At 49.0% G+C, this 26,789-nt stretch overlaps 2 protein-coding genes across 5 annotated transcripts; one reads left to right on the top strand and one right to left on the bottom strand.

Annotated features, from left to right (window-relative positions):
• Positions 1-244: 244 nt before the first annotated feature.
• Positions 245-26,789, top strand: LOC135391922 (trithorax group protein osa-like). Of its 4 annotated transcripts, XM_064622486.1 has the most exons (9): positions 245-354; positions 672-763; positions 18,034-18,147; positions 18,206-18,258; positions 18,326-20,548; positions 22,958-23,140; positions 24,303-24,396; positions 24,633-24,682; positions 25,923-26,789. In XM_064622486.1, exons 3-9 carry the CDS (start codon positions 18,120-18,122, stop codon positions 25,938-25,940), a joined length of 2,649 nt encoding a protein of 882 aa, XP_064478556.1. In that variant the 5' UTR covers positions 245-354; positions 672-763; positions 18,034-18,119; the 3' UTR covers positions 25,941-26,789. The 4 variants fall into 4 exon arrangements, with proteins under 4 accessions (XP_064478556.1, XP_064478555.1, XP_064478557.1 ...); XM_064622485.1 differs by lacking the exons at positions 245-354; positions 672-763 and adding an exon at positions 8,615-8,799; XM_064622487.1 differs by lacking the exons at positions 245-354; positions 672-763 and adding an exon at positions 17,099-17,267.
• LOC135391924 (uncharacterized) lies at positions 10,122-15,123 on the bottom strand. The gene is made up of 4 exons (XM_064622489.1): positions 15,023-15,123; positions 14,123-14,367; positions 11,655-11,906; positions 10,122-10,222 (listed from the first exon to the last, which is right to left on the bottom strand). The coding sequence occupies exons 2-4, from the start codon at positions 14,360-14,362 to the stop codon at positions 10,163-10,165; spliced, it is 552 nt and encodes a 183-aa protein (XP_064478559.1). The 5' UTR covers positions 14,363-14,367; positions 15,023-15,123; the 3' UTR covers positions 10,122-10,162.

Here is a 26,789-nt window from a genome sequence, read left to right as displayed (position 1 = left end):
TCAGTTTCTGGCAAGAGTGTGGTTGCTGTAAGTGTGGAGGAAATAAAGCAGTTTTTTTTTTTCGAGCATGTAGTACGCGTCTGTGTTGTTCTTCGTGGTGAGGGAGGGAGGGTGATGATGGTGGAAAAACTAAGGCGAACTCTAGATAAACGTTGAGGTCATTAAACTTCGAAGGTGCAAGGAAACCCGCAACGGTTGATCGGCCGGAAAGAAAAATCCGCTCCGATTTGCGGGATTCGCTTCGTAGAGGGCGCGGCAGTCGTTTTCATTGTGGTTCTCACGTTGGTGTGTAAAGCCGCGGTAACCATGTAAGGTGGATAACTAGTGCTCACGAGCGAAAAAGAAACTGTAACCGTAAGTAAATTTTGCTTCGCTTTTGTTTAGAGACAGGCTTCCATGTGCACGAGACCCGATTGGATTCGTCTACAGGAGTTGCAGAGCGCGCGTTAGAGAGATTAGGCCTAGCGCGTGGATGGGCATTACGGCGTGCTGTTTTTGATGCAGAATGGCTACCAATAATAATCGTGTTTATGCTTCATTGTCAAGGCTGCATTGAAAGTGGCGTGGTGTTTTCGAAAAGTTTTCTTGACAAAGACTGACTGCATGCAGAGTCTGATTCGAGCAGCGATCCACTAACTCGGTTTCACCTTTTATTTCTGCTCATGTTGCAGATGACGGCAGGCTGTATCGCTTTATGCATCACATGAAGAGTTATGTGTGAAACATGGTAGCGAGGATTATCGGCGAGCTTCGCAGGATAAGCGTAAGGATGTTACTGCATTCTCGTTTACTTGATCAAACCACTGCGACGATGAGAAGTTCATCTTTCCGTGCAGCCTGTCAAACCAATCGCCGCGTATCCAGATTGATCCGATAACCACTATTTTACAACAACGGATAAGGAGTTACAATAAGGAACGTACTGATCGCAGAAGTGGAGCAGCAGATGCGGAAAACGAAGCACAACTGTGCGCATCCCAATCTCCTCTGCGGGCTATGTTTTTCATTCATTGCATATGTGCTTCCATGGGGCACATGCTCTATTGGTAGCGCTGGCATAATCGTAGGATTGTTTCTCCTCGTATTATGCAACTGTTCCTCGGTACGCGCTGTTTGCGTGACTCAGAACGCATACGGTATGAGTGTGACAGCGCATCATCTGTTTCCGCTATTGTTTATTTACATGCCTCGTGCACAAAAAAAGAGGACCTGGATTTCTGCATTTTGCTGCCGCGCTCTGCAGCATTATCAATTTTAAGATTACGATCGTAAGTGCGGAGAAAAAACAAAATGTGAAGACAACGTCCGTTTTGCTGCGTTACAGTGGCATAGTCTAGTCCGTTTGGCGTCTCCATTGAGCGGGTGTTACAACTTTAGCGTAGTGCGCGGTAACTACAGTTGCGTAGTACCAAGAGAACGTGGGTGACGGATGTTGACATCCGTTGCCCCTGCTGGTTGGTCAGGTGTGTGAACGTACTAACATTGGGAGGGTGTCAAGGTTGTGCTGTGTTATGCAAGAAACGAAAAAGGAGGGAAAGAACGTAACCTAACAAGCACTGGCAAACCCGTTCAGTGCACAGCACAAAGTAAAAGAACGAAGACCTGAATATGTGGCGTGTCAGAAAGTGAAAAATAATTCGTGGCTTTCTGGAACTCCTCATGGCTGTTTCATCGGGGACATCCCGCGCCGATTAGCTGTGCTTCCTTCGCCTTTTCTTCGATCTGGTTTTTTCTTTTCTTTGCTTTGCTCTTTTTTTTTATTGGATTGGGTTGGATTCTTAAAAATATGCTCATTGCGCAAAAATATGCGCGGGAAAATGGCGACTCGTCCACCTGCCGGCTACTACCGCGAAAAGGTGGTAAATAGCATAGCCCCTTCAGGGGTTGGTGGAAAGGATAAATTGTGTGCTTTTATATGCCTTTATACATGATCTTCAGCAGCGACACTTATTTGTAGAAACCGTGATGCCTAGTTGTTGAAACAGTCGAGAGATGGCGGAAGGTCGCCAAAGAGAGGCCAGAGCTCTGAAAGAGTTTTATTCGTTTGAAGTTCTCGTAATTATAAAGCTTATTAGTACTTCGAAGGAGGCGAGCTAAAATAATAAGAATCGATAATGGCATACCGCCTTTAAATTAAGGCACATGGAGGAACTTTCGCGTCAATTAAGAGCAGACGACATGTTGTGTCCCATCGGTTGTATGACACTAGCCACTACCACTACGTTGGATTTCCCGGATTTTTTGAATGCAGCATCTTTTCTCGTCACTGTAACGTTCTGTGCGACCTTTCCCACGTTTTTGTTGGTTGGCCGGCACGTGAAGTAGTTTTCAAGAATGTACGTTGCATAGTGTGCGACTTGCACATAATTTATTCACGTTCCTTGGCTGAGAAAGAAAGCAAAAAAAGAAGCAGTGGAAGTTTTTTTTTTTTTTTTTCGTTTCGGATTCATTGCGATGCCAGGTGTTGTCGAAAATGAACTTTCTGATGTGAGAAGTGCTGTTCTAGCACGGGTCCGAATTTTGAAATTGCAACATGAGAACAAAGACAAATGAAAAAGCAAGCATGCTGGTATAGGCCAGTTGTTGGGGATATTTTCCTCAGTCTGGGGCGGGGGGGGGGGGGGAAGTTACAAAGTTTTGAGCCTCGTCCGTTTATGCTTGCCCTTCGTTCACAACTGGATGGATGGATGGATTGTTGGTGCACCCCTGGTGGGCCTCTTTGAAACGAGGGTCCAGCAAAAAATAGCGAACTGTGCGGACATGCTAAAAATTTATTCGCCAGGCTTTGTTCCGGTTTAAAGTTATTCTTCTTTACCCATGGGGTGTACAGTATGCCCCCATTTTCCTTTTGAGCTGAACTTGTAGGCGCTGTCTTTTCCAGGTGTATGACACACCACGGATGGCGTCGTACTTGGTCAAATTGTTTGTTCGTTTGCGGGACTTTTCCCGGCTCCTCTGCATCTGACTATTTTGTGTAGTCCATTGTTTTAGTCTCCGCTTCGTCTCCATCAGCGTTAAGTCTTGTCCGTCGGCGGTGCAGAAACCCGAGTGCCTCTTGTATGGAGCATGTCCTTTTGCCTCCAAGTGCCGTGCAGTCTAGGATTACGTGCTCCATGGTCTCTACCTGGTCGTCATTACCACGACCTACTAGATTATAACGACCATGTCACAATCGGCAACCCCTATGAGGAGCCCGTCCGCACGATCCGCCAGGGGCGCTACCCATCGGCACGCCACGATTGGACGATGGAAATTTGAATTCTGAACGCGCAGAAGCGTATGTACGACTACCGTAGCAAACGACAGCGATAGCTCCTATGAAAACGCGTAGAATGATGATGATAATCAACCTCAGAATAAAACATCTGTTGAACGTCCACCGCTTGTACAGAAATACTAAGGTAAGCTGAAGTACAAAGTATTGTAGAAGTTGAGGAAGCAATAACTGGGACGACGAGAAGCGCCACCGCTAGCTTCCAAAAATGCGGCGCTGGGAAGGCTGACATGGTCGTTATAATCTAGTAGGTCGTGGCCATTACATAGGTCGCAATGTGCATCAATGACCTCGAATTTACTTCTCCACTGCTTCGTTCGCAATACTCCTGTGTGTTCTCCAGAGTTCGAGGTAACTCGTTATTGTAACTAGTGGCGTAGCCACGGGGGGCTAGGGGGGCTCGAGCCCCCCCCCCCTACCTGCCACGGACCGACCCACACAAATTGTGCAAATCCGAGAACATAACATATGTGGGTGGGGAGGGGGACAGTGTGACGATCGCGAAAGTTCTTGCAGTTCATGGCGTCTATCTAAGAAGCATGGTTTTCAAAGTATGAGCTTTTCAAAATACTTCCAATCTCGTGACACCACCTCATTGGTCATGACAGCCTATACATGTAATCGTACTGTGAACGTCTAAATCAACTATTTTCGTTCCTTTTTTCTAATCCTCAGTTTGCAGTGTGCACAAGTATGTGTGTGTTGTTGACACAGGATCAGGGGGGGGGGGGCGAGTTTTCGTATCGACCCCCCCCCCCCTACCTTGGAGGTGGCTACGCCACTGACTGTAACTAAGTTCCTTTTTTTGGTAACTTGTAACTTAACTCGGTACTTTTGCGCCGTGGTAACTTTCAAAGGAACTCATTCCTTTTTCATGTAACTTTGCCAAAGTAACTTAAGTTCCAAGTTACTTTTAACTCGCTTTTCACTCACGTCCACATATTTTCTTGTCTTCTCTCCGGTTCCTTCATGGCATTTTTTGCCATAAAACGTGATATTCAATCAATGACAGTAGGAAGTAAGGAGTAGGAACAATTCAGGAAGTAAGAACCGCTGCCATTGAAATGAAGCTGAACCATTGTGCGCCCACAGGGGGTAAGATGCAAAGCGTTCGAATAGGCCTCTACCAGAGAAACATCATCATGGCGTTGGTAGACAGACTGAAACCGAAACAAATCGGAAGGAGGGCTGGGTTCCACGAACGTGCACTTGCTCGCTGTCTCCCATTGAAAGAAAAGTAGGACCGAGGGTCGCGTCCCATGTCGTAATCCCCTCATGACCGTGGCTTTCGGGCGCGACCTTGTTCACCTCTAGCTTCGAACATAGTTCAATTCTACCAAATTTTGGCGCTGTGGAACACTGTGACGTCATTTTTTTTACAAACAGGGAGAGGTCTATTGTTGGACATAAATGAAAACGATCTAAGCGTGATGCGAACCTGCGTAATGCTATTTTGTGTCCGGAGTAACTTGGAAGTAACTCGTTCTTTTTTTTTTTTAAGTAACTCAGTAACTGCGAGTTACATTTCACGCTGAAGAACTTCGTTATTAACTTAGTTACATTTTGCACACGGTAACTTAACTTGTAACGAGTTCTTTTTGACGGGTAACTTCTCAATCTATGGTGTTCTCATTAAGGCCGACTATGTTTGCTATATTCGTTGCTTCAGTCCTGTATATCTCCAAAGCTGGTTTTGCTTCCATGCGTCTCCTTCACGCTTCGGTTTCCGCTACCATGACCTGTTCCGATGATTTCTCTGTCCGATAGACCTGTCGTCGGGGGAAGTACTGTCCAGGAGCATCACTGGAATTTTGTATTTCTCTTCGAGCCCTGAGGTCGTTATACCCATAAATAAAGTCACTTTGCAACTCCAGCAACTCCCCAGGCTCATGGAAATGTTGCCAACAACTATGGTTGTTGCTACGTGACCTTATTGCGCCGGATATATTTTTTTCTTCTTCTTTCTTTGTTTGTGGTGGAGATGTTCAGGTCAACAGTAATCTTCCACATGCAATACTTAGTCGTGGCACCCTTTATTTTCACGCCAGAGTGGTTTTTGTCCCCCCTTAATTGCTTTGCAATGCGAAAAGCATCATGCTTTTCATCTCCTGTCAGATCCCTCTTTCAGCAGGATCGGGGAGACAACAACCGGTCACCGTTTTAACTTCTCAGGTCTCACCACCCTAGTCTTTCTAATACGTACAAGTCTTTCTATTACTACGTTGAACATGGAAGTAGGATGCAAGCGAGCTGGTGTTTACGTGACGTGGAAAACGTGACCCTGATCTTGGGGGAAGGACAAAACACAAATGTTTTTGTGTTTTGTCTTTTGTCCCAGCTCAGAGACATGTTGCCAACGTCAAGTTTTTCTAGTGCTCTATGTGTTACTAATGTACTACGACACTATTCGGAACCGAATAAGGCGCTAAGTAAAATTAATATTCCTTTACTGTTCTTGTTTATCCTCGCCTGTTACCATCTGCGGCATGGCCGAGTGAGTGAATGCTGGTGGTAGCCAAAAGCCAATTCAACGTTCTCTGGGTTTTGCGGAAGACTTTTCGGACGAAAGATGTAGTTCGTTACCGGGACCACTGCGTTTTTGTAAAGAAAGAAGATAACTAGGTAAATGATATGTTTTTACCTGAAGCAGGAGCAAATTAGGAACGAAATTAAACAGGAATGACCCTCGTATATTGCGTAAAACGTATAAAAATCAAATTTTATCGCCCGTTTTTTGATGGCGCTCCGCCATCTTGGGTGAGGACCTTCTGACCTAACCCGAGGCACAGTCTCGACGCCCGCACCGCCTACTGCGTGCCTGGGGGGGCGGCGCCCCCCCAGACCCCCCCCCCCCCAATCTGTAGAACCTAACTTAACCCAACCTCACTAAAGTGAGAAGTGCGAATCCGTTAGGCTTAGCATTCCCGTGTTTCTCCTGTGCTAAAAGTGAATCAGATGGGGTTGTTGAAATGCCTATAAAAAAACTTCTAGTCCACAGAATTTTATAATTCTTACCTTTTTCGATTCAGTATATGAAATTCTTTCACTTCTACGCAATATTTACCTTTCAAACGCTTTCACAAATTTTTAAAAACGAGTGGTCCCGGTAACGAACTACACCCCTGATGTCCTCTCTCCATCTGTAGCCACACTCCTGTTTCCGCAATATTTGATTGTAGCCCTCGGAACCAGTGCTTGGAAATAAGCAATAAGTCCGGAATCAGTTCGTGGCTCCACCTCGTATCACAAAATAGAAACTTGTGCTGCTCTTGTTTTCGTCTGCTGCCACTCCGCGCTGCTACCAGCATCCGGCTGGCTGCGATGACACGAATAAGAAGAGCGCAAGTAAAGCTCCTTTGATGGGCCGCGTCGTGTACTGTAGGCGCGTGCAGACCCTAAAGGGAACCCCTATCCGTGCACTTCTCGGAGCAAAAATCGATACGGTCGCCAGCGCTTTGTGCTTGTATTCGCTTATCGGAAGAGTTATGTCCCCTTCCCCTCTATTTCTTCCCCCCTAAAATCAACAGGGAGGCGGGGGAAGGCCTTGATTGTTCTGTGCCGCTCGCCTGCACCATTGTTTCACCTCGTTCTTCTTCGTCGTCTGCCATTTTAGGGTGGGGTAACCTCTCCTTCCCCTGCCGCACTATGTTCTTCGTTACGCGTGGGAGATATATCTTCCCGCTAGGTCATCTATAAATTAGCCGGCGACGTGAGCCCCCCGATTGTGCCACCTTTATTTTTCGCTGGCTGTCACGTTCGGGAGAATCGGAATAAAGTTGGACAAATCTCGTCTGCGATAGTGCAAGACGAGGTAGTTCGAGACAATCTGCAGGATAGTGTACGTTATCATTGAATCGCGAAATTATGACGACGGAGACTTTCCAAATAGAGGCAAATACCTGTAAATCTTGCGCAGATTGGATGCACGAAGGCGAGAATGTTGTGCACCTGAAAGTATGGCCACTTTGAAACCTCCAAACCAGATCCCGTGAACAACAACGTCGACGAATAATTGTACGTTTTATTGCCGGCCTTACAAGTTTTTTTTTTTTTTTTTTCATTCTTTCTTTGTATATTTCGCTAGGAGTAACACCTACTATAATGCATGTCACAGCCCTGCCCTGGTATTTGTTTTTCTTTTGGAGCCGTTGGAAGTCTGTTTTATCCCTCGGGCCAACCGCTGTGCGAGCTATGCGCCCGTGCGAAATGGACATGACGGCTCCGGAGGAAAAAGAAAAGCTGATGATGACGGCAGAAAAGGCGCCCACTTTTCTTTCTCTCCCTTGCGGTCCGGCCTTTTGCCTTCGCATGATGCGTTTCGTTCTCTTTTTCATTCTATGTGTGGCCTTTTTTTTTCTTACTTTGTATCTGCAAATGTCACTCACGCACGTGTGAGAGTTTTTTTTTCTTTTTTTTTTTATGTTTACGGTGAAGTGAGGGGGTAGGTGCTCTTCGAACTGGGAGGGAGGGGGTGATGTGGGGGGGATGAGGGAACTGATGCGGGGAGGGTTAAGAGGGTTCACGGAATGATGTTCCAATGGATCAGGATCGGGGGAGGGGGGAGGGAGTTGGGTTTCGCTTTTCTGCTTTTTATTACTGTTGCGATTTTCGACGAACGGATAACAACGAGTTTCTGTTGAGAAGACGCCATCTTGGTTTCAGTACGTGTGATCATTATTTTTTTTAGCGACGCAATTTGAGCGAGAGTACAGTATCCCTGTGCTCACAACCAGAACATGGTGTTCCGTCCATTTGTCCCCCAAGCTCAGGGACATGTTCCCAATTAGCTTGCATATTGCTTGTATGTTACATTGCATCGGGAGATGCGAAGTAACCACATACCTAAGGAACAACTTTCTGCCCCCCACATGAGGGAGCGTCATGTCACTATACGTGGAAGGGATGTCGCGCTCTTTGCTGAGGTAACCCAGCTCCCCCTATTGTCATTCCCTGGAATGTGGCCCATTTTAATTACGTGTCACAACGCTGCCCCTTCCTCTAGACTTCCCTCCGCTTCCACTCCTTTCTTCCTTCATCTCCGAAATTATTGGCACAAGTGGAAGCAACGCAGGGCCCTGTCCGACGCTAAATTTATCTGCAGCCTGTCTGGCGGTCATTCATGTCATGTCGTCTGCAAGTAAAATCGGACGGAAGCAGAAGACTGGGAGGAAACAAGCGCCTTTCCATTCCTCTTCTTGCCCGCTTCCCCCTCCCGCTATCACGCCAGGCCAAGTTCTGGCCTTTCTCTCCGTTCGTTGCATTTCCGTCCGTCGCTCGCTCACCCACTGCGGTCCTTCTCCAAGCGCGGCGCTGCTGTGTCCAGCGGCGAAAAGGCGGGAAGAAAACATGAGTTCGTCTGCGTTCGCGGAAACGCCGAACGCAGCGGTGTATCTGTTTGGCAGAGGTTCTTTGCTGCAACGTTATATTTTGTGAAGTGCGTGGTAACCGGCAAGAGGGGAAAAGAACCAAGGCTTGGAATGTTACATCGATGAGTGCAGCAGTGGATATGTTGGCGTGGTGCTCCGGTGAGTCTAGCAGACGAGCAATCTGCTTGCAGGAGAGCAGAATGCTGTCGTCTGCGTACACAATACCATGTAGTATTTGGTGACTCCGATTGCTGTCGATTTGTTTCGGCAGGAAAATCGTCAGATTTTACTATTGTGTGGGCAGATATTAAGTTATCGTCACTTTCGTCACGCCTGCTGCCATAATTATGGTGTCCGGCAGTGGGTCGATCGTCCGAAACATGACTCCCACATTAGTCTTCGTAGGGACCCGTAATTAGCCAGTAATGAGTCTGCGTTATTAGCGCTTGCTCGTGTGTGTGGCCTGCTTTTTCGTGTCGTTCGATAGATGCGCGACGTTTGAGCAGAAGAGCTGCAGTGGGGCCAGTTGTATTTAGAACAGCACTGCGTATTCAGCGTAGTGTGACAGCCTGGATTAAACGGAGCACAGCCTACATAAATGATTGCCTTTACTGCAGACGGCAAGCAAATCAATACAGTGGCCGCCCGCAGTCACGTTCGCCGATGCAGAGAAGGGACATTGTCTTTTTTAATGCCAGCATGGGCCGTTATTGCGCCACAGTGCGTGATGTGCGAGCTGAGCAAGTATTGGCACACCTGCCGTTGCGTTCGATTTGGCGACAGCTGCTTGTCAAGTAGAAGTTGAACGGTCGTTGTGTGTTCAGATATCAAACGCAAAGGGCCATTCTCGTGCGGATGCCATGCCTCGGTCTAGTTTGGGGAACGCCGCTCGTAAACACTACCTCCCTCCTGCGAATATGCTGCTGTCGTCTGCTAACATATTTCGACAAGTCGCGATGCTAACAGTAAGGTTAGTCATGGTCGTGTTGCAGTATTTTCCTACCTGGACAAAAGAGGGCGGTGATTATCCGCACATGCGCAGACGCAATATGTCTTCTGCAGCAGCGCCCCAGGTGGACCGCATCATGTGTCGTCTGCTAACATCGCACGTAGATTGCCGTCGTGTGCGTTTGCCCTGTGTTCGTGTCCGTCGTGTATTGACACGAGGGATTGGAGATGATGCTGAGCCCTAGTTGCTATGACAACTTAAAACAGCGAGAGGACGATGGACGGTGACCGTTTTGCACGTATCGATCTTTACGGGGGTAGGGGGGTTGCAACGTTGCCATGCCAACGGAAGCTGCCGGAGATGGGTGGAGGGACGAATGAATGCAGACCCGGTGTGGGCTAATGAGGCACTTCTTTCAAGGCTGTCTAATTGAAAGGACTGTGTTCAAACAGGACGGTCACCATGCGAGATTATGCTTCGCAGGATGGATGGTACTGTCCCCACCGAAAGAATGTTGGTCTGGGGGCGAGGCTATGCTTGTATCGCTGTATTATTCGTGAATATCGAGAGAGATCATGTGTGATTGAAAGATGACGTGGACGTGGTCGAGTCCGTCGTGTTGGGTTGCGCCATCTGCAAAAAAAAAAAAAAAAAAAAGAGTGGCAAACACTCGCGTTAGGTTAGGCATTGGCACGTCAAGTGCTACGTTCCTGATGTGCTGTTTGAAAGAGGAAAATTTGACAAGTGGTTTCTGTTCGGGAATACCCCTGGTCAGACGACAATTCAAAAGTCAGTTTACCTAGATGAGCCATGAACGAGTCTTTCACTGCTGGCTCCCTTCACTGTGTTTCTTTTTCATATCGTATAAAAGGGACCTACACCTTTTCGTATTTTCGTTTCATACGAGCAGCGAGTGAGAAGAAAATGGCACGAAAAGGCTATGCAAGCGAAACAAATACAACGAAAATGTAAAATGCAATGAAATGGTCAAAGAGCGGCGGCAGGAGGAGTAGCGTGCCATCCAGTCAAACGAAGGGGATCGGGGGGAGAGTATGTCAGATCAGATAGATTATAACGACACATGTCATAGGCACCCATTCCCAGCGCCGCGTTTGGAAGCTAGTGGTGGCGCCACTCATCGGCCCGGATATTGCTTCCTCGGTTTCTGCAATACTCTGTACTTTAGCTTACCTTAGTATTTTTGTTCAAGCGGTGGATGTACCATGGGAGATGCTCCTTTCTACAGTTGATTGTCATCATCGTTCGACGCGTTTTCATAGGAGCTGTTGCTGTCGTCTGCTACGGTAGTTGTATACGTCCGCTTCTGTACTTTCAAAATTCAAATTTCCATCGTCCAATCGTGATGTAGATCTCGCGGGCCGATGAGTAGCGGATCGTGCGGACGGGCTCCTCATAGGGGGCTGCCGATTATGACATGGTCGTTATAATCTGCTTCTCTTTACTGTAGCACGGTACTGTTGTCGAGGCAGTGAGCATTTTTGTAAAAAGAACCTTTACGCTACCGCCTGACATTTTTTTTTTTTTTTTTCCGAATGCCAGTTCCCCAATGGCCTTTGAGCTTCCCGTCTGACAGGGGCAGAAACTCCCGTCGGTAAGAAAGTCTGCTGTCTTCCTACCCGCCGACATAAACGTTAGCAGCCATATCGCGAGGGACGAGGGCCGGACGTTACTAATCACCCAAGCAGTGGAGTGGGGGGCGGACTGAGGGACGAAGTCATCCCAGATGGTCGCCGCGCGCAGGGTAGTAGGCGGTACATTTCCTTTCACCACACAGGCACCAGAAATCACCCGGTTCTGTTTGAAATACAATCCCTTTCGTCCCCACTTCTCTCTATAAAGCGATATAGGGCTAATTACAGAGTGGAGGTCTGTCCGTAACTTTATAGGACCACGTGACAGAGGTCACGTGACCCGACGATGGCCGAAAAGAAGCTACCGGCCCACAAATACAGCCACTTCTTATCAGTACACACAGCTGGTGTAGCGTGTGGGTGACGTCTCAGTCCTGGCGTACTGCACGAATGAATGAAAGCTATATACGTACGACGTGCATGTATGAGCCCGTTTTGCGTCGAAGGAAGATGATGAGCACGACCAGAAGAGTGAGCGCCACGTAGATAATGGCCATGACCCACTGGCTGCACAGGACCTCTCGCAGCCGTTCGCTTCGTTTACCACTTTTGTCGCCGGCCTGTGTTTTTCCGACGTCAGACGGAGCGCCGCCGAAGTCAGGCACGACGTCGGAGCCCACGCGTCCACCACGCGGGGAGCCGGATATGCCGCTGCTGCGTGTGTCCTGCAGAGGCGCAAAGTTGTTGTTGTTGTTGTGTGTTTGGGGTTGGGAAGGTTAGCCTTCCTGATGGAGGCGTTACTACACCATTCGTCCCGCGAAGAACCTGACCCGTCCACGGCGCGTGTACTCAAGCGCAGCTCAGGGTACTGAAAGTGACAGTGCACTGGCAGATGCCAACGCCACCTAGATACACAAGGCCTGCTTATTGCCTCCTCTCCCTTCTTCGCTACGTGGATAACGTATGGTCAGAATTCGTCTGCTACTGCGAATCGCCGTTCTGCGAATAGACCATGTATCGCCAACTGTAGGATGGGACAAGCGTTAGCTTGTCCACATCACGCTTCAAAAATAGACTACAAAACAACAACCGCCTGAGATCCCTCAGAAGCGTTCATTGGGATCGCAAGCGCCACCTGTGGCACGCAACGGCATACCCATTTTAGAAAAGCAAGCGCCACCTGTGATACGCAAGGGCTCACGGGAACTTAGAGCGCCTTCAAGCATTACGATACGGCCAGAGGCGGAGGTAGAAGAAGAACAACAACATTCCCGGTGTGCGCAGCATCAGCGTCAGCCGATATAAACCATAACCGAAGCAGACGACGGAGCAGTGTCCCTCCAAGTTCCCATGCTGCTTTGCGACACGCGCTTAGTGGCGCGCGCATCTTTTTAAAATCGTCTATTCAAAACTTCGCAAATGATTGCAGCGAACTTGGAATCTGTTAGAACTGAATCTGTAGACAAAAAAGTGCAACACACTTTCGAGAAAACCAATCGTCTCGAGGAAGATACGGGACCGTTTTGTGCATTATTTTTAAGTTTTCCGGCTTAGTACGCGGGGACGTTCAATCATTTCTCGCAGACCGCGGTGATTCTCCTCCGTGGCCACGACGCTGAAAGCTCGTTCGCGATTGGCTACCGCCGTTGAAGACGACGATCTGGTTGGCTGACGATTAGTTGTTACGTCACGTCGACGAGCGTTGACAGTGCACACTGCGTGGCACGGAGCGACGTCACTGAAGTCCCAGGGTTATATACATCGATAATGGTTCCATAGGGTTGTGAGGCTCGGTTCCAAATTATACCGGATAAATGCGGGAGACTGTTGTATATGCGTGCGAGTGAAGCTTTAGTGTTTTTAGTATTATCAGTAAAAAAAAAAAAAAATTCCGCACTCGCACAAGCTTTTCGAAACCCGAGCCTGCCGTGGATTATTGCGTATAGGAGTCATGGCTGATTTGCGTGTGATTTGTCACATCCCTCCACTTTCATTCGTCTATCCGACCGCGTGAGTGGATGTGCATGATGAATGTTGTCGTCGGTCGCGGACGTAGACCGGAGTCAGACTCCTACATGGCTGGCACTTGTGCAACCTTCCTTGAACTTCTGTGCCCGTTCGAACATACTGCTTCGCAACAAAACACTTTCTGCAGATTGTGTGTATATATCTTTCTCTCACAATCGATGTTGTTGTTGTTTTTTTTGGGGGGGGGGGGACGGTTTCTTTGTCGAAGCGCGTAAGTACGGGAAGGGAGAGGGAAGTCCAACGTATAATCTGACGTCTTTATGCATGCGAGTTGGGGCCACGACCTATTAGATTATAACAACCATGTCATAGGCACCCCGATCCCTGCGCCGCATTTGGAAGCTAGCGGTGTTGCTAATCATCGTCTCAGTTATTGCCTTCCTCAATTTCTACAATACTTCTTACTTTAGCTTACCTTGGTGTTTTTATAAAAGCGGTGGATGTCCTACTGGAGATTCTTACTTTCTAAAGTTGATTATCCGCATCATCATTCTACGTATTTTCCTAGGAGCTGTCGCTGTCGTCTGCTACGGCTGTCGTCTGCTACGGTAGTCGTATACGTCCGCATCTGCGCGTTCAAAATTCAAATTTCCACCGTCCAATTATGATGTAGATCTCGACGCGTAGCGCTCCTAGCGGATCGTGCGGACGGGCTCCTCATAAGACTTGCCGAATATGACATGGTGGTTATAATTAATCTCGTAAGTGGCGGTTGGGATACCCCGCATAAGGTATGTATATATACACGATAGCCGTATATGTCTCGATTCCGGATTCCCCTGGCCTCGGTCGCCACCGCAAACCTTTAGTTGGCTGAAACGTCCGGCTCGAAACGTCACCCGTTTAACGTCTCTATCCCCCCTTCCTTTTATTCGATTATAAAAACGCCTAGCGCATCTTCCGAAAGACTCACGGGGTATTCGATGAGCGATCTGTCGGACGACTTTTCGCCCTCTTGCTCGGCCCATCGTTGGTGGTCGTACTGAACCTTTCGCGGCGGCCGCTGTGGCGCGGAGACTCCCATCTCCTGCCGGTAGCGGTCCGCTTCCTCTGGGTCTGTGTCTCGGATAGATGCAAACGTGTTGGTCGTGCCGCCGCCAGTGAGCGACGGATGGCGTAAATCGCTCGAATATCCCGCGGGATGGTCCGACATTGTACCTGCGTATGCACAAGACGCATTTATGCCCTGCATGTGGTAATCCTCATGTCTTCTGAATTTTATGCCATTGCAGTGCGTGTCTGCATTTGTATTCTCCAAAAGTATATTGTTTGTCTATCTGACGCTGAGTATCAAAATTTCTAGTTCCGAGAAGTATGGCGTCACAGCGTGTGCAATGGTCTGCCCATGTACGCACACGTGCACATCATATCTGCGGGTTTTCTGACATGTACTTTAGGGGGGGGGGATCCTTGCTGGCAGTAGCGTGGCCCGAAAAATACGTGTGGCATAGTAGAGGAGGCAACTAACTAAACTGAAGCAATGACATGATGACCCAGCGATAAAACGAAGAGCCGTCTCTTCTCTTTTAATTAATCAATTAATTATTTTTTGGATCCGGCTGATGACGTCACGCAAGCTAGAGCCTCATTGTCCCCAGTCTTATCTGCTGCTATGTCTACGGTGTTATCCCCTAGCAGCATGTCGCCTTGCATTTCTGAAATCATTTCGGTTCTGTTTGCCCCTCTTCTGCATAGCGTAACTTAACCGCCGCTATATTCTTGAAGCTTGTATGAACCCGTGCACTTTCATTGGGGGCTATGCCCATGGGCTGTAGGCAATAATTTGGCCCAAGACTTCGTGGTTGTTGCTCACCTATAGGAAACTTGCTACTTGCTTGCCTACAGAGCGAAGTTCGTCCGTCTTCTCGAGGCACGCGTTGACGTCACCTTAACGCGTGCTGCTGCTGCTGCTTCTTCGTCTTCTTCTTCTTCTTCTACCAATGAGATAACAAACAAAACAAATGCGTGCTTTGATGATGATAGTCGTCCTCTTTCGTATGTGTTATAACAACCACACATATTAGCTGGACATAGTGTCTGAAAGTAAGGCCGGGCCTTCTTGAGTTTCCACGCACTACCCGTGTTTCTGCAAAAAGCCTCGACGAGAGATCGCTTTACCTCTGGCTTTTCCTGTTGGCACTTTGATACATGGATATATACAAGGTAGAAAGGAACGTCGTTTTCGTGCATTTGGGGAAGGAACGACGGTGTAGACGAAGCGACGACGCGCGTCTTCTCCAAATTATCCAAACTCGCAGAAGTGTCGTCTGCTATGCTGGGACGCGATCCTCACCCCTTCTTAGCGTCGAAAGTTCGGTCGGTGGTGCTGGTGATGCTTGTGAAATAGCAGGCCGTTGTCGGCCTCACAGAGGTGGGCAACCTGTCTGAGGGACTGTGCGTCCGGGGCCGACTTCCGAGGGAACTGTGCCGACATATGTCTGACTGCGTTCGAGGAAAACCCCGGAGAGCACAGCCGGCACCGGTATTCGAACCTGGGTACCTCTCACTCTCGACGTGACGTGGTGGTGGTGGTGAAAGGGCTTGCCGTTGTCGGCCTCACGTATGTGGGCAACGTCACGACTGACGCCCTGGGGGAATGTGCGTCCTGGGCCGACTTCTAAGTAACTGTGCCAACATATGTCTGAAAGCGTCTGAGGAAAACCCAGGAAAAACCCCAGACAGCACAGCCGCACCGGGATTCGAACCCGGGTACCTCCCAGTCTCGACGGGGTACGGTGATCGACGTGACGTGGACCCTCGTCAGCGCTCTGCCAGAGGCTTTCCAATGGCAATGGTGCAATTGAAAGAAAACACAAACAAACAAACGCATTGCTTCGTAGCAGCTCCGCCAACCGTCGTACTGCACGAGAATAAATAAAACGTTCTTTTGTACAGTCGTCCATTGGCAGCTTGCGTTTTATTCGCGACCTCCAAAGCTTCATGAGAAGATTTGCATGGAAGCTCGAACACAGGCTTCAGATTGATATTCAAGTTGCGTCGTCTGTCAGGATATAGCACGATACATAGCTTACTTGGAGTGTGCGCAGGAAATGACAGAAGTATTTTGAATTTTAGCCAGAAAAGAGCTTAGAAAGTCAGGCGACGAAGGTAGATGCCTCCCAGGTATATTTCCAATTTCGGTTCCCTTTCTGTTGGACATCGTCTTCATTAGAGCCGTCTTTTCACTTTTAACCGTTTTAGCCGTTTTTTAACTTTTGAGGTTAGATGTAGCTTTTGAGGATAGACGTTGTACCACACGAAGGAAGATTGACTTATTCCTATTCATTGCGACTCTCGTAGGAATACAGACACACACACACAAGGAAGATGTGCGTAGGTAATTAATCTAGACATACTACAGACATACTACTTGCCAGTAGTCTATATTAATCTACTTTGCCATAGACACAGGCAGTCTGATCGAAAGATACCGTAATTAGTAAAGCCCGAACGTGGGCGACAAGTAAAGCAGACGACACAAAGTTTTCTGTCGTCTGTTCTACTCGTAGCCCACGCGCAAACTTTTGTCATCAATGGGCAGTATGCCTGCCCGAGTGTAAGCCCCCTGCTCTTCCCAAGGGGCTCATGGGCTTAGGGATATTATTATGCTAGCTGTGTAATCATAATAGTACAGGCACATTCGTGGGTCAGGGAAATGTTGCAACGGCTATTCTCCCTATCTTTTATAAGTTTGGAAAGAAAAAAAAAAGTTTTCAAAGTGTTCGTCTCGGTGTTTGGAGAAGTTTTAGCCGTTGGTCGTGCCGATAAATTCGTGGATAAATTGACCATTATGACGTCACAGTTTTGAAATGAAGGCGACCGTAGCGCCACACTGAGGAGCTTGTCGCCTGCGTTCAGGAAGTTCTGTTTTTTCCTTGGTACATGTGGAGAACGGGATCAAGGCAAAGAACTTTACGATATGCGTATGCGCACTCGTATTGACGCGCATGTGCGTGTGTGTATCAATGCGGCCTTAGACCAGGCGTCATGTAGCCGTATTGCTTCGCAAGAAGGAAAAAGTTAAACAATTTGTGCTCCATTCGTTGCGGCATTGGAACGTAGGTATCGGTGACGATCGATCCGTGATCTTTTCGGGCTGTCCTCTGTGAACGCTGGCAGACGACGATGGCAGAAATTTGAGATGAGCAGCGGGCGGCGAAATGGCGCGAAAACGGACGCGTCGTCGTTCGTGACGTCACCTTCCGGCAGACGAACTTTAAATTAACGGTTTTTGAGATTTAGGGCAAATTCTCTTTGCATTGTTATCCGACTGATAACGAGCGATATACGGCTGTTGAACAGCTAATGTGGAACATCTGTTGTGTTGTCTATCCTCACAGCATCATCCTCTCCTTGCTATAAATCTCTGATTGCACATATTTAAGCAGCTGGGTATAGGGCTTTGTGGCAACATTCATTTTGATAAATATAGCAACAGAGATCACTGTAGAGTGCACGTCACAGGTCCATGCAGTTGTCTCTCGACGTAAGGCCCTGAATGATTATAATTACAGGTTTATGCACCTAATTGGATGTGTGCAAACACAATATCTACATCAATATTAGGTTTTGTCTGGATTTCGGTTAAACTACGTTTTTTAAACCCCCATTTTTCAGCCATGGAAATTGTAGAGAAATGCAGTGAACAGGGAAGACAATCTTGTACCAGATATGATAACACGTGCAGCTCATTAACCCTACCGTAGGCCGTGCTTATCACAGAGACACCCTTTTGTGAATTTCTTTTACAGTTTCTTGTTTTTTTGTTTTTTTTTTGATTGAACTGAACCATCTCACTTACACACTTACATGACCATCTTGCAGGTTCCTCGAAGCGGGAGCCCGTCGGGCCGGGGGTCAACGGCCTAGGTGGCTACCCGCAGCCCTTCCGCCATCGCTACCAGCACGGAATGTCCAACACGGGCCCACCTTATCAAGGTATATATTGACACCTGTTCCGCCGTAGCTATTTTGCGAACGAGTACTTTCTCTGCAGGCTGCGTTGGCCCTGGTATGAATTACACCGAACGTCCTTATGAAAATCAAATGGTAAGTGTACACGTGCGCAGCCTAACAGCAGCCCTAAGTACACTCCCAATTTGCCGCCTTCCTGCAGGGATCGCACTGCCAGGCAAACAACTACCCCGCTCCGTACCAGCCCCCTTCGCCGTACCGTCCCCACGCGGTCTCGCCTCCGACCCACTACGGGGGCCACATCCCATCCGCGGGGCAGCCGGGACAGCAGCAGCAGCAGCAACATCCCGCGTATGCAAACGGGCCGTCAACGCAGGGTCAGCCCCCCTCCATGGTACCTTACAGCCAGCAGCAGTACAACAACATGGCCCAAGGGGACATGATGTACCCTCGGCACGCCTACCCCAACAGCAGAATGAAGCCCTGGGGCGTCACTCCCGAGAGCAACGGGGGAGGGTACCCGGCACGGCCTCCAATGATGGGGAGTCCTCCACCGATGAGGTCTCCTCCGGCACAGCCTCTCAACTACAGGCAACTCTCGAACGTTGCCGGACCTCCGCAAAGTCACTCTCCGTCGTGGGCGCAGTCGCCGAGGACGACTCCGTCACCGCTGGCCGGGCACGCGCGGTCACCCGTGCAACCGTTCTCGCCGCCCCCTACTCCCGCGCACACTCCTCAGCTGAAGCCCCCGACGCCGCCCGTCGCGCAGCAAGTGGGCGGCCCCAACGATCCCCTCCAGTCGCTCCAGAAGATGGTGATGCTGGACTCGGACGTCGCGGAGGCCGTCGACCGGTACGACATGCAGAACCCGGTGGTGGACCAGCGCTACGAGACGATGCCCCACGCGCACCAGCCGCCTTACGTGCACGGCGCGGAGGGCACGGCCAGCCCCGGATCTCCGTACCCGACCTACTATAATCTGGATCAAAACAGGATGTGCACGCCACCGAGGCCGATGTACGGCAACATGTGTAGTGACGTTGGGGGAGGGTATCAGATGACTCCAGTGAACGGGGAGGTGGTGTCTGACGAACGGACCGGTGGGGCGCCGGGGTATCAGGCACCGATGGTGAACGGCAGCCAGGCAGCGGCTGCGTCGTTTCAGGCTGCTCCCAGGGAGAGTGGGATGAGGATGGATATGCAGTATCCTCCTCAGCAAGTTGGGCGTGATATGTCCATGAACAGCAGTTTCATTCCAGAGAACACTGGTGTTGGGCCACACCACGGTGAGGTTGGTAAAGAGGTGCCGCACCCTTCGCATCCAGGCGTCGCCGCCAGACCAGCTTGGCCGCCGCCACCGGATCTCATGGTTGCTCCCTCGAGCGAGGACCTCACCAAGCGTCGAAGAAGTTCGGACAGTGTTTTGTGTGGGGGTGGTGAGGTTGGGTTGGAACAGGGTAATGCTCAACAGAGGCCCGTGATGAGTCGATCGCGGGGAGGTGGGACTAGGGGGAAGGGCAGGAGGAGGAGCACTGCGAGTCTTCCAGAGGGCCCCACCTTCTCGGACGGTGCTGGGTCTAGCGACGCCATCATGCCAGCCCAAGTGCCGCTGTTTCCAAACGTGCCACAGCAGCAGGACGTGCCGAAAATTGAACCGAGCGGGATGAATTCATCCACGAGTATGAGCAACACTGAAAGCTTGGGCAGCGAGGGCAACATCAACGTGGCTCCGGGAGTTACTCCGGCCCCCGCAGTAGGCGGAGCTGCTCCGACGGCGGACCCTCCGAGAAAGAAGAGGGGTCGGCCGTTCGGAAGCAAGAACAAGAAGAAGAATGAGGACGGTTCCTCTCCAGCAAAATCAAAGAAAGGCAGTGCCGCCCGGAAGGTTGAAGCAGCACTCCAGGCTCCGCCAACGGCTCCGCCCACTATGCAAGCTCCGCCCACCCTGACCGCATCTCGTCCGCCCCGAGCGGTTGCCGGACCTTACATCCACGTAGAAGGAACGCGTGAGCGCCCCCTGTCTTCCTCGATCGTAAATTCGGTGTCTAGGCTCGAAGACGAAGCCAAAAAGAAGAAAGGGGCAGACCAGGGGGGCCAGCAAGGGCCGCGCCCTCGTCAGCACCCCCGCAGGAAGCTGCTCGGGGTCCACACGAGCACTTTGTCTCCCGGCTACGACGCTTTCACTCGAGACCCCACGTGGGTCTGCTCCCTGTGTCACAAAGGAAGCCACCACTCAAACTTGGGGGATCTTTACGGACCGTACAGTGTCGGGGAAGAGATCGACGCGACGTCGGTTGTGGTGCAGCAGACTGGTGGGGAAGGGGCGGGTACGAGTGGTGAGGGCGGGGCCACACGGGGCCGGGCCAGGAGAAGGCGTAGCGAGGTGGAAGAGGTGATTGTGCGCGGTGCCAAAAAGGCAAAACAGGTAGGTTGGAATCTGGTGGTGGTGGTGCTGATTGAGAAATCTCTTCCGGGTGTGTAGTGCTTGTGTTGTGTCGGACATGCTGTTGATAGATGTAGCGAACCACGAATAATGAATGGCAGTTGATGAAAAAGCACTAGCGGTGGGATCGTCATCCCTTTAATCATCTGCTGTTAGTACTTAATCAAAGTGTACAACTTGGCGTCGACTGATTTTCCGATTACGTTTTTGTTTGACCAAGTTACGTGCGGATGCCAAATGCAAAATTTCATTCAGCGGAGCTGCACAGTTTTTGGTATAAACAAGGGAAATGGATGGCATGTTCACATTGTGGTTTTAGGGTGTGGTGAACATGAGCACAGTGGTGGATCCCGCAAGGTTGTGTGACCACAGACAAAGGATGATAGAGAAATGTAATTGGCAATATTTTGCCTCTAATCAGTGGCTTAGTTGACTGGTTGGCAGTACAAATACTGCAAGTCGTTTTCTGCAAATGAAGTGTACAAGCTTCTGGCGCAACTCAGCGGAACATTTTAAGAGTTCTGAGCACATGCACTGACACAGTACTGTAACAGAAAATATTTTATTTATCAAATACCGCACTATATAGGTTTTATTTGTAACTGCCACGTTACCTTTGTAAAGAAAGCAGCTTTATGCGCACGTGATTAATGGTCGGTTTGATAAACACGCAAAATATGTTCAATCACTCTCTAATGCTGTTAGTGGTAATAATGAGATACTTGCTGCACGTTGATCCAGCCTCATGCCGCTGGAGTGCTCTGCACATTATGCCCTTCTTTTTCCTTTTTTCTTCTTACAAATACCCCCCCCCCCCCCAAACGCAAAAAAAAGAGGTATATGCAGGTGTCTCACCCCGTCGCATTATTAAAAAAATTTTCCAATATTCCAAATTCCTGAAGTCACAAATCCCGCACAGATCCGTCGGGAGAGGTCGTGGTTACACTAGATTCATTGGTTGTCTTCTGACAACCAATTAATGGAGTTGAATCAGAATGAGCGATGCTTTTCCAATGTGGTTGCTAGCAGTGGCATTGCACCCAAAAGGCTACCATAGCGTCAACTATGCCATGTGGGCAAATACACTTTACTCAACTTTTCTCGTCATTCTCATTTGCGGTAGAGGGTAACATTGTGATGTACAACTTGTTCTGATCGCCCCATCAACAATACCGCCGCAGCGAGTGAGACCGAAAGGGAGAGGGGAGAACAGATGATTGGGCGAGGGAAATAGAGTGAGAGCAGGAAGAGATGAAAGAGAAGCGTATCAGGAGAGAGATTGCGATCGTTCTGTGGCTTGCTCAAGAATGTTCCATCCTCCAGTGGCATAAAAACACTGGTAGAAATGTCCAGATTGTCTCTCCTTCCCTGTTCATTGCACACACACACTCTCTCTGTCCATATCGGTTAGCCACTGTGCGTCTGTGTCTCACTTTCCTGACTTTGCCACAGCACAGTTGGAGCCGTTCCAAATTTCTTCAAGGGGCCCAGACCATTTGCCAAAACTTCTCGAAGAAACGGCCTCTGTGGTAGACTGTTGTCGAAGTGCCGCCGGTATTGCAGTTGAACTGGCACGCAGCACGAGTAACAATTAATCAATTAAGTGCCAATTAAACTACTGGCCAGGTGGCAACCCTAGCTGACATCATCTGTAAAGTGAAGAGCTACAATGACACTTCTTCGGTCATAAGCTGGAAAAGCACGAAACTGTTGTCATACTCACTTGTTGCCACGTTCAAAGAAATGCCAACATTATTTTGCTACCAGCTAACTTTGCGCAAAGAATAGTACAGGGTCTTACCCTATAAAAGTCTACCCGCTCTGGCACGCCGTGCTTGCCGATTACTCAATGCAGGTGGCACATTGTGTTGTCTACGCATAAAGCTCATAAGGACATCCAATCGTGGTAAATATCGAAGCGAACATGGTATATATACCGCAATGCGAAGTTCCTAACGCAAAATGTGCGATTCCCATAGTCAAAACAACCAAGATGGTGGTGTTGCGAAGATCAGTTGACACGCCGCTCCCCAGACGGCGACGTGTCACTGCCTTTCAGTATAAGCGGACGATATCCCCTTTGGTTGTCGTCTGCTAATTATCTCGGCAATTCCGCTATGCACGAAAGCTGCTGAAAACCGCAATTCCACCTGGCCGGTGGGTCTGGGGAGCAGCATGTCGACTGCGCTTTGCAACTCCGCCATCTTGATTGCTTTGACTGCAGGAATTACGCAGTGTGATTTGACTGCACACAATGTGCCACCTGCATTGAGTAATTAGCGAGCACGGCATGCGGGGGTGGTTAGACTTTTATAGGGTAAGAGCCTGTACAATGTGCTTTCTCGGCGTCTCAAATATCACACTTTTTTTTATTTTTATACTCCTATTTAGAGACGCCCCAGCGATGCTGAAGAGAAGAGCACGAGTCAAGTCGCATCCCACGTGTCTGCGGACGGAGAAGGACTTCGGGAGCTGTGGGTTCACGAGGACTGTGCCATCTGGACGCAGGGCATATATCTTGTCGGACATCGGATACGGGGCATCGAGGAAGCTATCCGGGAAGCCGCAGATCTGGTCAGTGAGAAACTGAGCCACTGCTTCATTTTCTAGAGGCATTCGAAATTTTTGTGGTGTCTTACGGAGAATGTTGCAAAATATTCTGCTACTTTTCTCGAAATATGGTGCAAAATTGCATGGGACAGACTACATTGCTGGGTGATTGCTCTGACGCACGATATGCATGTTGGAATACGATGTAAAGGTAGAGCCTGAGGGTTTCAGGAAATATTTTTTTCTAGAAAAATATGGGGGGGGGGGAGAATTCAGGGAGAAATCTGGCTTAGCTATTAAAACTAACTGTACTGGTTTGGTACAAACAGTGATGTAACTGCATTTGCTGCCAGACAAGTTAAAGTGCGTTCCTACAGATGTCTCAGTGAGGGCAATCTGGTTTCACCCTAAAGAGAAACCTTCAATTCGGGGTGCAAATTCGGGTAAGAATCGGGCTAAACCCTAAAACTTCAGGCTCTATGTCACCTGGAAAACAGGGAGTTATCGGGGGAATTTTGATGTGACTGGAAAAGTCGGGATTGTCAGGGCAAGTTCCCTCTTGTTTTGGTTATGGATGGAGTTTGCTTAAAATAGTCAGTGAAAACCTGGAAAGGTGAGGTAATTGGAAAGCTACAGCTCAGTTGACACCCCGATGTAGTACTTGTTACACTAGGAAATGGTGTAGCACAAAAGGAAATGTGGTAACATCCCTGCCAAGGACGGTAGCGACGTGGGGTAACTGAAACAATGTACTGCCGAATGTCAACTGGCTGAGTGCAATGTTGCTCTTTGCTGCTCGTGGAATATAACGTGCTCAATCTGATGAGTAAAGAAGGTAGGTATGTCATGGACTGATGCACCCTTGGTGATGTCCACTGATATTCGCTGGCATTTACATCAAGTAACCAAATCTACCGACTACAGGCGTAAACAAACAGATGGCTTTTTATTGCCTCTCACTTTGGGAATGGCAGGGAGCTTTTTGTATCCAGCTGGCTAGATCGGAAGGTCTGCAGTATCTGACAAGTTATCATGTCAGGTGACAACCGCATTATTTGGGCTTTCTCCCGTGCTTCCTCCAGTGTTCCTAAATGAATGGTGCTTTCCTAATGCCTGTATGACATCTTGGTTGCCTTGTCTTTTCTCAGTACTTTGAATGAGAGATATTTTTCTGTTTCTCTTTCAGCCTTGTTCCAAGTGTAAATTTGTGGGAGCCACACTCGCTTGTGTAATGAGAGGCTGCAAGGAGAAGTACCATTACCTCTGTGCTGTCGAGAGAGGTTGGTGTATACTACTACTTGCTTGTATAAGTCCCAGTATATATAGTCCCAGTCCTTGTATAAGTCCCAGACTCAGGTTCTGCTCTGTAAGGTGGAACTCCTCAATCTTTATGCTTTGTTCCCAAATGATCCCTTATTTCCTTCATCTTTCTGCGCAATCTGCCTGAACTTGCAATTCAGTGAATGATGTTCAAGTGTCCCGTCTAAGAACAGTGGTTGTGACTTTTGCCTCGCAGGTTGCCAGCTGGACTCTGAGAATTTCTCAGTCCGGTGTCCAAAGCACAAGGTGAGAGGCCTTCATTCTTACTTCCTATCCCTCTCTAATAAAGGGACAGTGGGCTCGGTGGGCACTTTCCGCTCGGGCGAGGCGGGCATCACCCGTTACGTTGACAACACAGCCGATGGGTTCGTAATCTTGAGAAAACAGCGGAAGCGGATTCATTGCGGTTTCTGTGAGACACGATCGAGATCCCCAACCCGTACCTTTTTTTAGTCCGTAGAAATCGCAAGGGGAGAAGCTAGAAAAAATTTAGGGGAGAGAGAAATGGGGGAAGCAAATGATCTGTAAGGAGGTGATGCCCTCTCCTAATGTCCAAGTCCAGGCGCGGCTATGATAGGTAGAGCCGTGACTGTTCAGCATGTTAACTGCAGCTACTTGCCACCAGGGTTTTCCGGCAGACTTTCCAGACGAATGTCAGCACAGTTCCCTCGAAGTCTGCCCAGGACGCGTACTAACACCCCCCCTGTCCCCCAACTCCTTCCTGCTATCATCCCTCCATCTGTCCACATCTATACGCCGCTCATAGGCAGAGCTGCTTCGTGGCGCTAACACGGAAACAAACAAACAAAAAAATTGCCAACATGGTTTCTAGGTATTATGAGAGTTCTACAGGGTGCTTCCCTACAAAAGTCTACCTATGCCAGCATGCCGTGCTCGGCGATTTGTCCAATGCAGGTGGAGTTGTTCACACTAGAGTCACTAAATAAGCTACGCTTCAGAGTAGCGACACTGAGGCAAAAGGGCGAGTTGAGGCCAGCATTTTTGTTTCCGTTTGACCTCCAGCACCATCTATGGAGCACTCTTTGAGGTGGTTGTCTTCTTCTACTGCCGAACTTCTTCTGTTTCTACTGCTGGAGTACAGGTGGGGCTTGAGGTCGGACGGAAACAAAATGGCGGCTCCAACCCCACACAAAGCTGTGAACACACCACCAGTGTCGTACGTCTGGGGGGCAATGTCTCGGCTGCTATTTGCAGCGCCGCCATTTTGAATTGCTTTGAATACGAGGTTTATACGTTTTGCAATATAAACTTTGCGCTACGATGTTCGCTCGCTTAGAAGTTTCCCAAGATTGAATCTCCTTCAGAGCTTCTTTTAAGCAGGCAGCACAATGTTCTACCTGCATAGAGTAATTGTGAAGCGTAACACGCTGGCATGGGTAGGCTTTCATACGGTAACGCCCCGCGTGTCGTAGCTCATCCCGTAAGACATTCCCTCAAGCAGCCTCGTGCTTTTTATTTTGCGCAGAAACCGGCACCATCCTAACGTGAAGGCGAGCAACCACGGGCACCAGACTGCAAAGGATAGGAGATGGGTAGAAACCTCTCCACCATTCCACCTTAGTTCAGCATTGGACGGACAAAGTACCCGTGCTGGTACCCCCCAGCGGCAAACGTGACCGGCAGCTCAAGTCGTACCGCAGGACGATTATGGAACGAGCGCACGAGCGGTGGAACCTGTACTGTCTCCTCGGCGCACGTTACTTCTGAAAGTACTCTCGCAGACGCACGGTTTTATTTAACGTTTTTCGTCCTCTCGTAAGAGACGTCGCTTTGGAACCCCCGAAGCTCCATTGTCATTGTATTTACTCCGATATGGGCCAAATCCAGCGCTAACGGAAGGTCTTACGGACGTCCTACCCGCGTCTCCGCGCGGACACAACGAGCCTACATTGGAGCAAATATGGTTTCCTCGCATCACCCATCTTCCGACAAACAGCGATGCAAGACACGAGAAAATGCGACGCAGCTTTTCCCCTCCTCATTTTTATTATATTAATTACTTGCCAGTTTTTACGACGAGAAAAAAAATATGGGACAACCTACGTCCCTGTCATTACGTGGATTTGTGCATGCATGTGCTCATACCGAACTTGTGAACATTCTTTTGTACAGTGTAGCGACTTGCTGACAAAAAGTGAATGCACTGTGTGTGTGTGTGTGTCTGTTTCAGTCTCGTCTGCTCCATGTCGTCTGTTCCGTCTTTCCGTTGTTCTTTTTTTTTATGTTGGCCAACGACCCAGAAGTCTCTGTACATATGCTGCGAAGTGAAAGCGGCAGTTCCTGCGCCGTTGGACGGTTTACAAAAAAATAAAAGTACGAGGAGTCGTTTGAA

The sequence above is a fragment of the Ornithodoros turicata genome, chromosome 4, assembly GCF_037126465.1.
Source record: "Ornithodoros turicata isolate Travis chromosome 4, ASM3712646v1, whole genome shotgun sequence".
In the NCBI taxonomy this organism is placed as follows: domain Eukaryota; kingdom Metazoa; phylum Arthropoda; class Arachnida; order Ixodida; family Argasidae; genus Ornithodoros; species Ornithodoros turicata.
This window is presented reverse-complemented; position numbering and strand designations above follow the sequence as displayed.

What these genes read in the sequence shown, in the direction of transcription:
- LOC135391924 (XM_064622489.1), bottom strand. Translation starts at nt 14,362, where the DNA reads ATGTCGGACCATCCCGCGGGATATTCGAGCGATTTACGCCATCCGTCG. An exon ending in GATCGCTCATCGAATACCCC is followed by an intron (nt 11,907 to 14,122) that starts GTGAGTCTTTCG and finishes GCGCCTCTGCAG; the next exon opens with GACACACGCAGCAGCGGCAT. An exon ending in CGGGCTCATACATGCACGTC is followed by an intron (nt 10,223 to 11,654) that starts GTACGTATATAG and finishes TTTTTTTTGCAG; the next exon opens with ATGGCGCAACCCAACACGAC.
- LOC135391922 (XM_064622485.1), top strand. Translation starts at nt 8,763, where the DNA reads ATGAGTGCAGCAGTGGATATGTTGGCGTGGTGCTCCG. An exon ending in CACGGGCCCACCTTATCAAG is followed by an intron (nt 18,148 to 18,205) that starts GTATATATTGAC and finishes CTTTCTCTGCAG; the next exon opens with GCTGCGTTGGCCCTGGTATG. An exon ending in TCCGGGAAGCCGCAGATCTG is followed by an intron (nt 23,141 to 24,302) that starts GTCAGTGAGAAA and finishes TTTCTCTTTCAG; the next exon opens with CCTTGTTCCAAGTGTAAATT.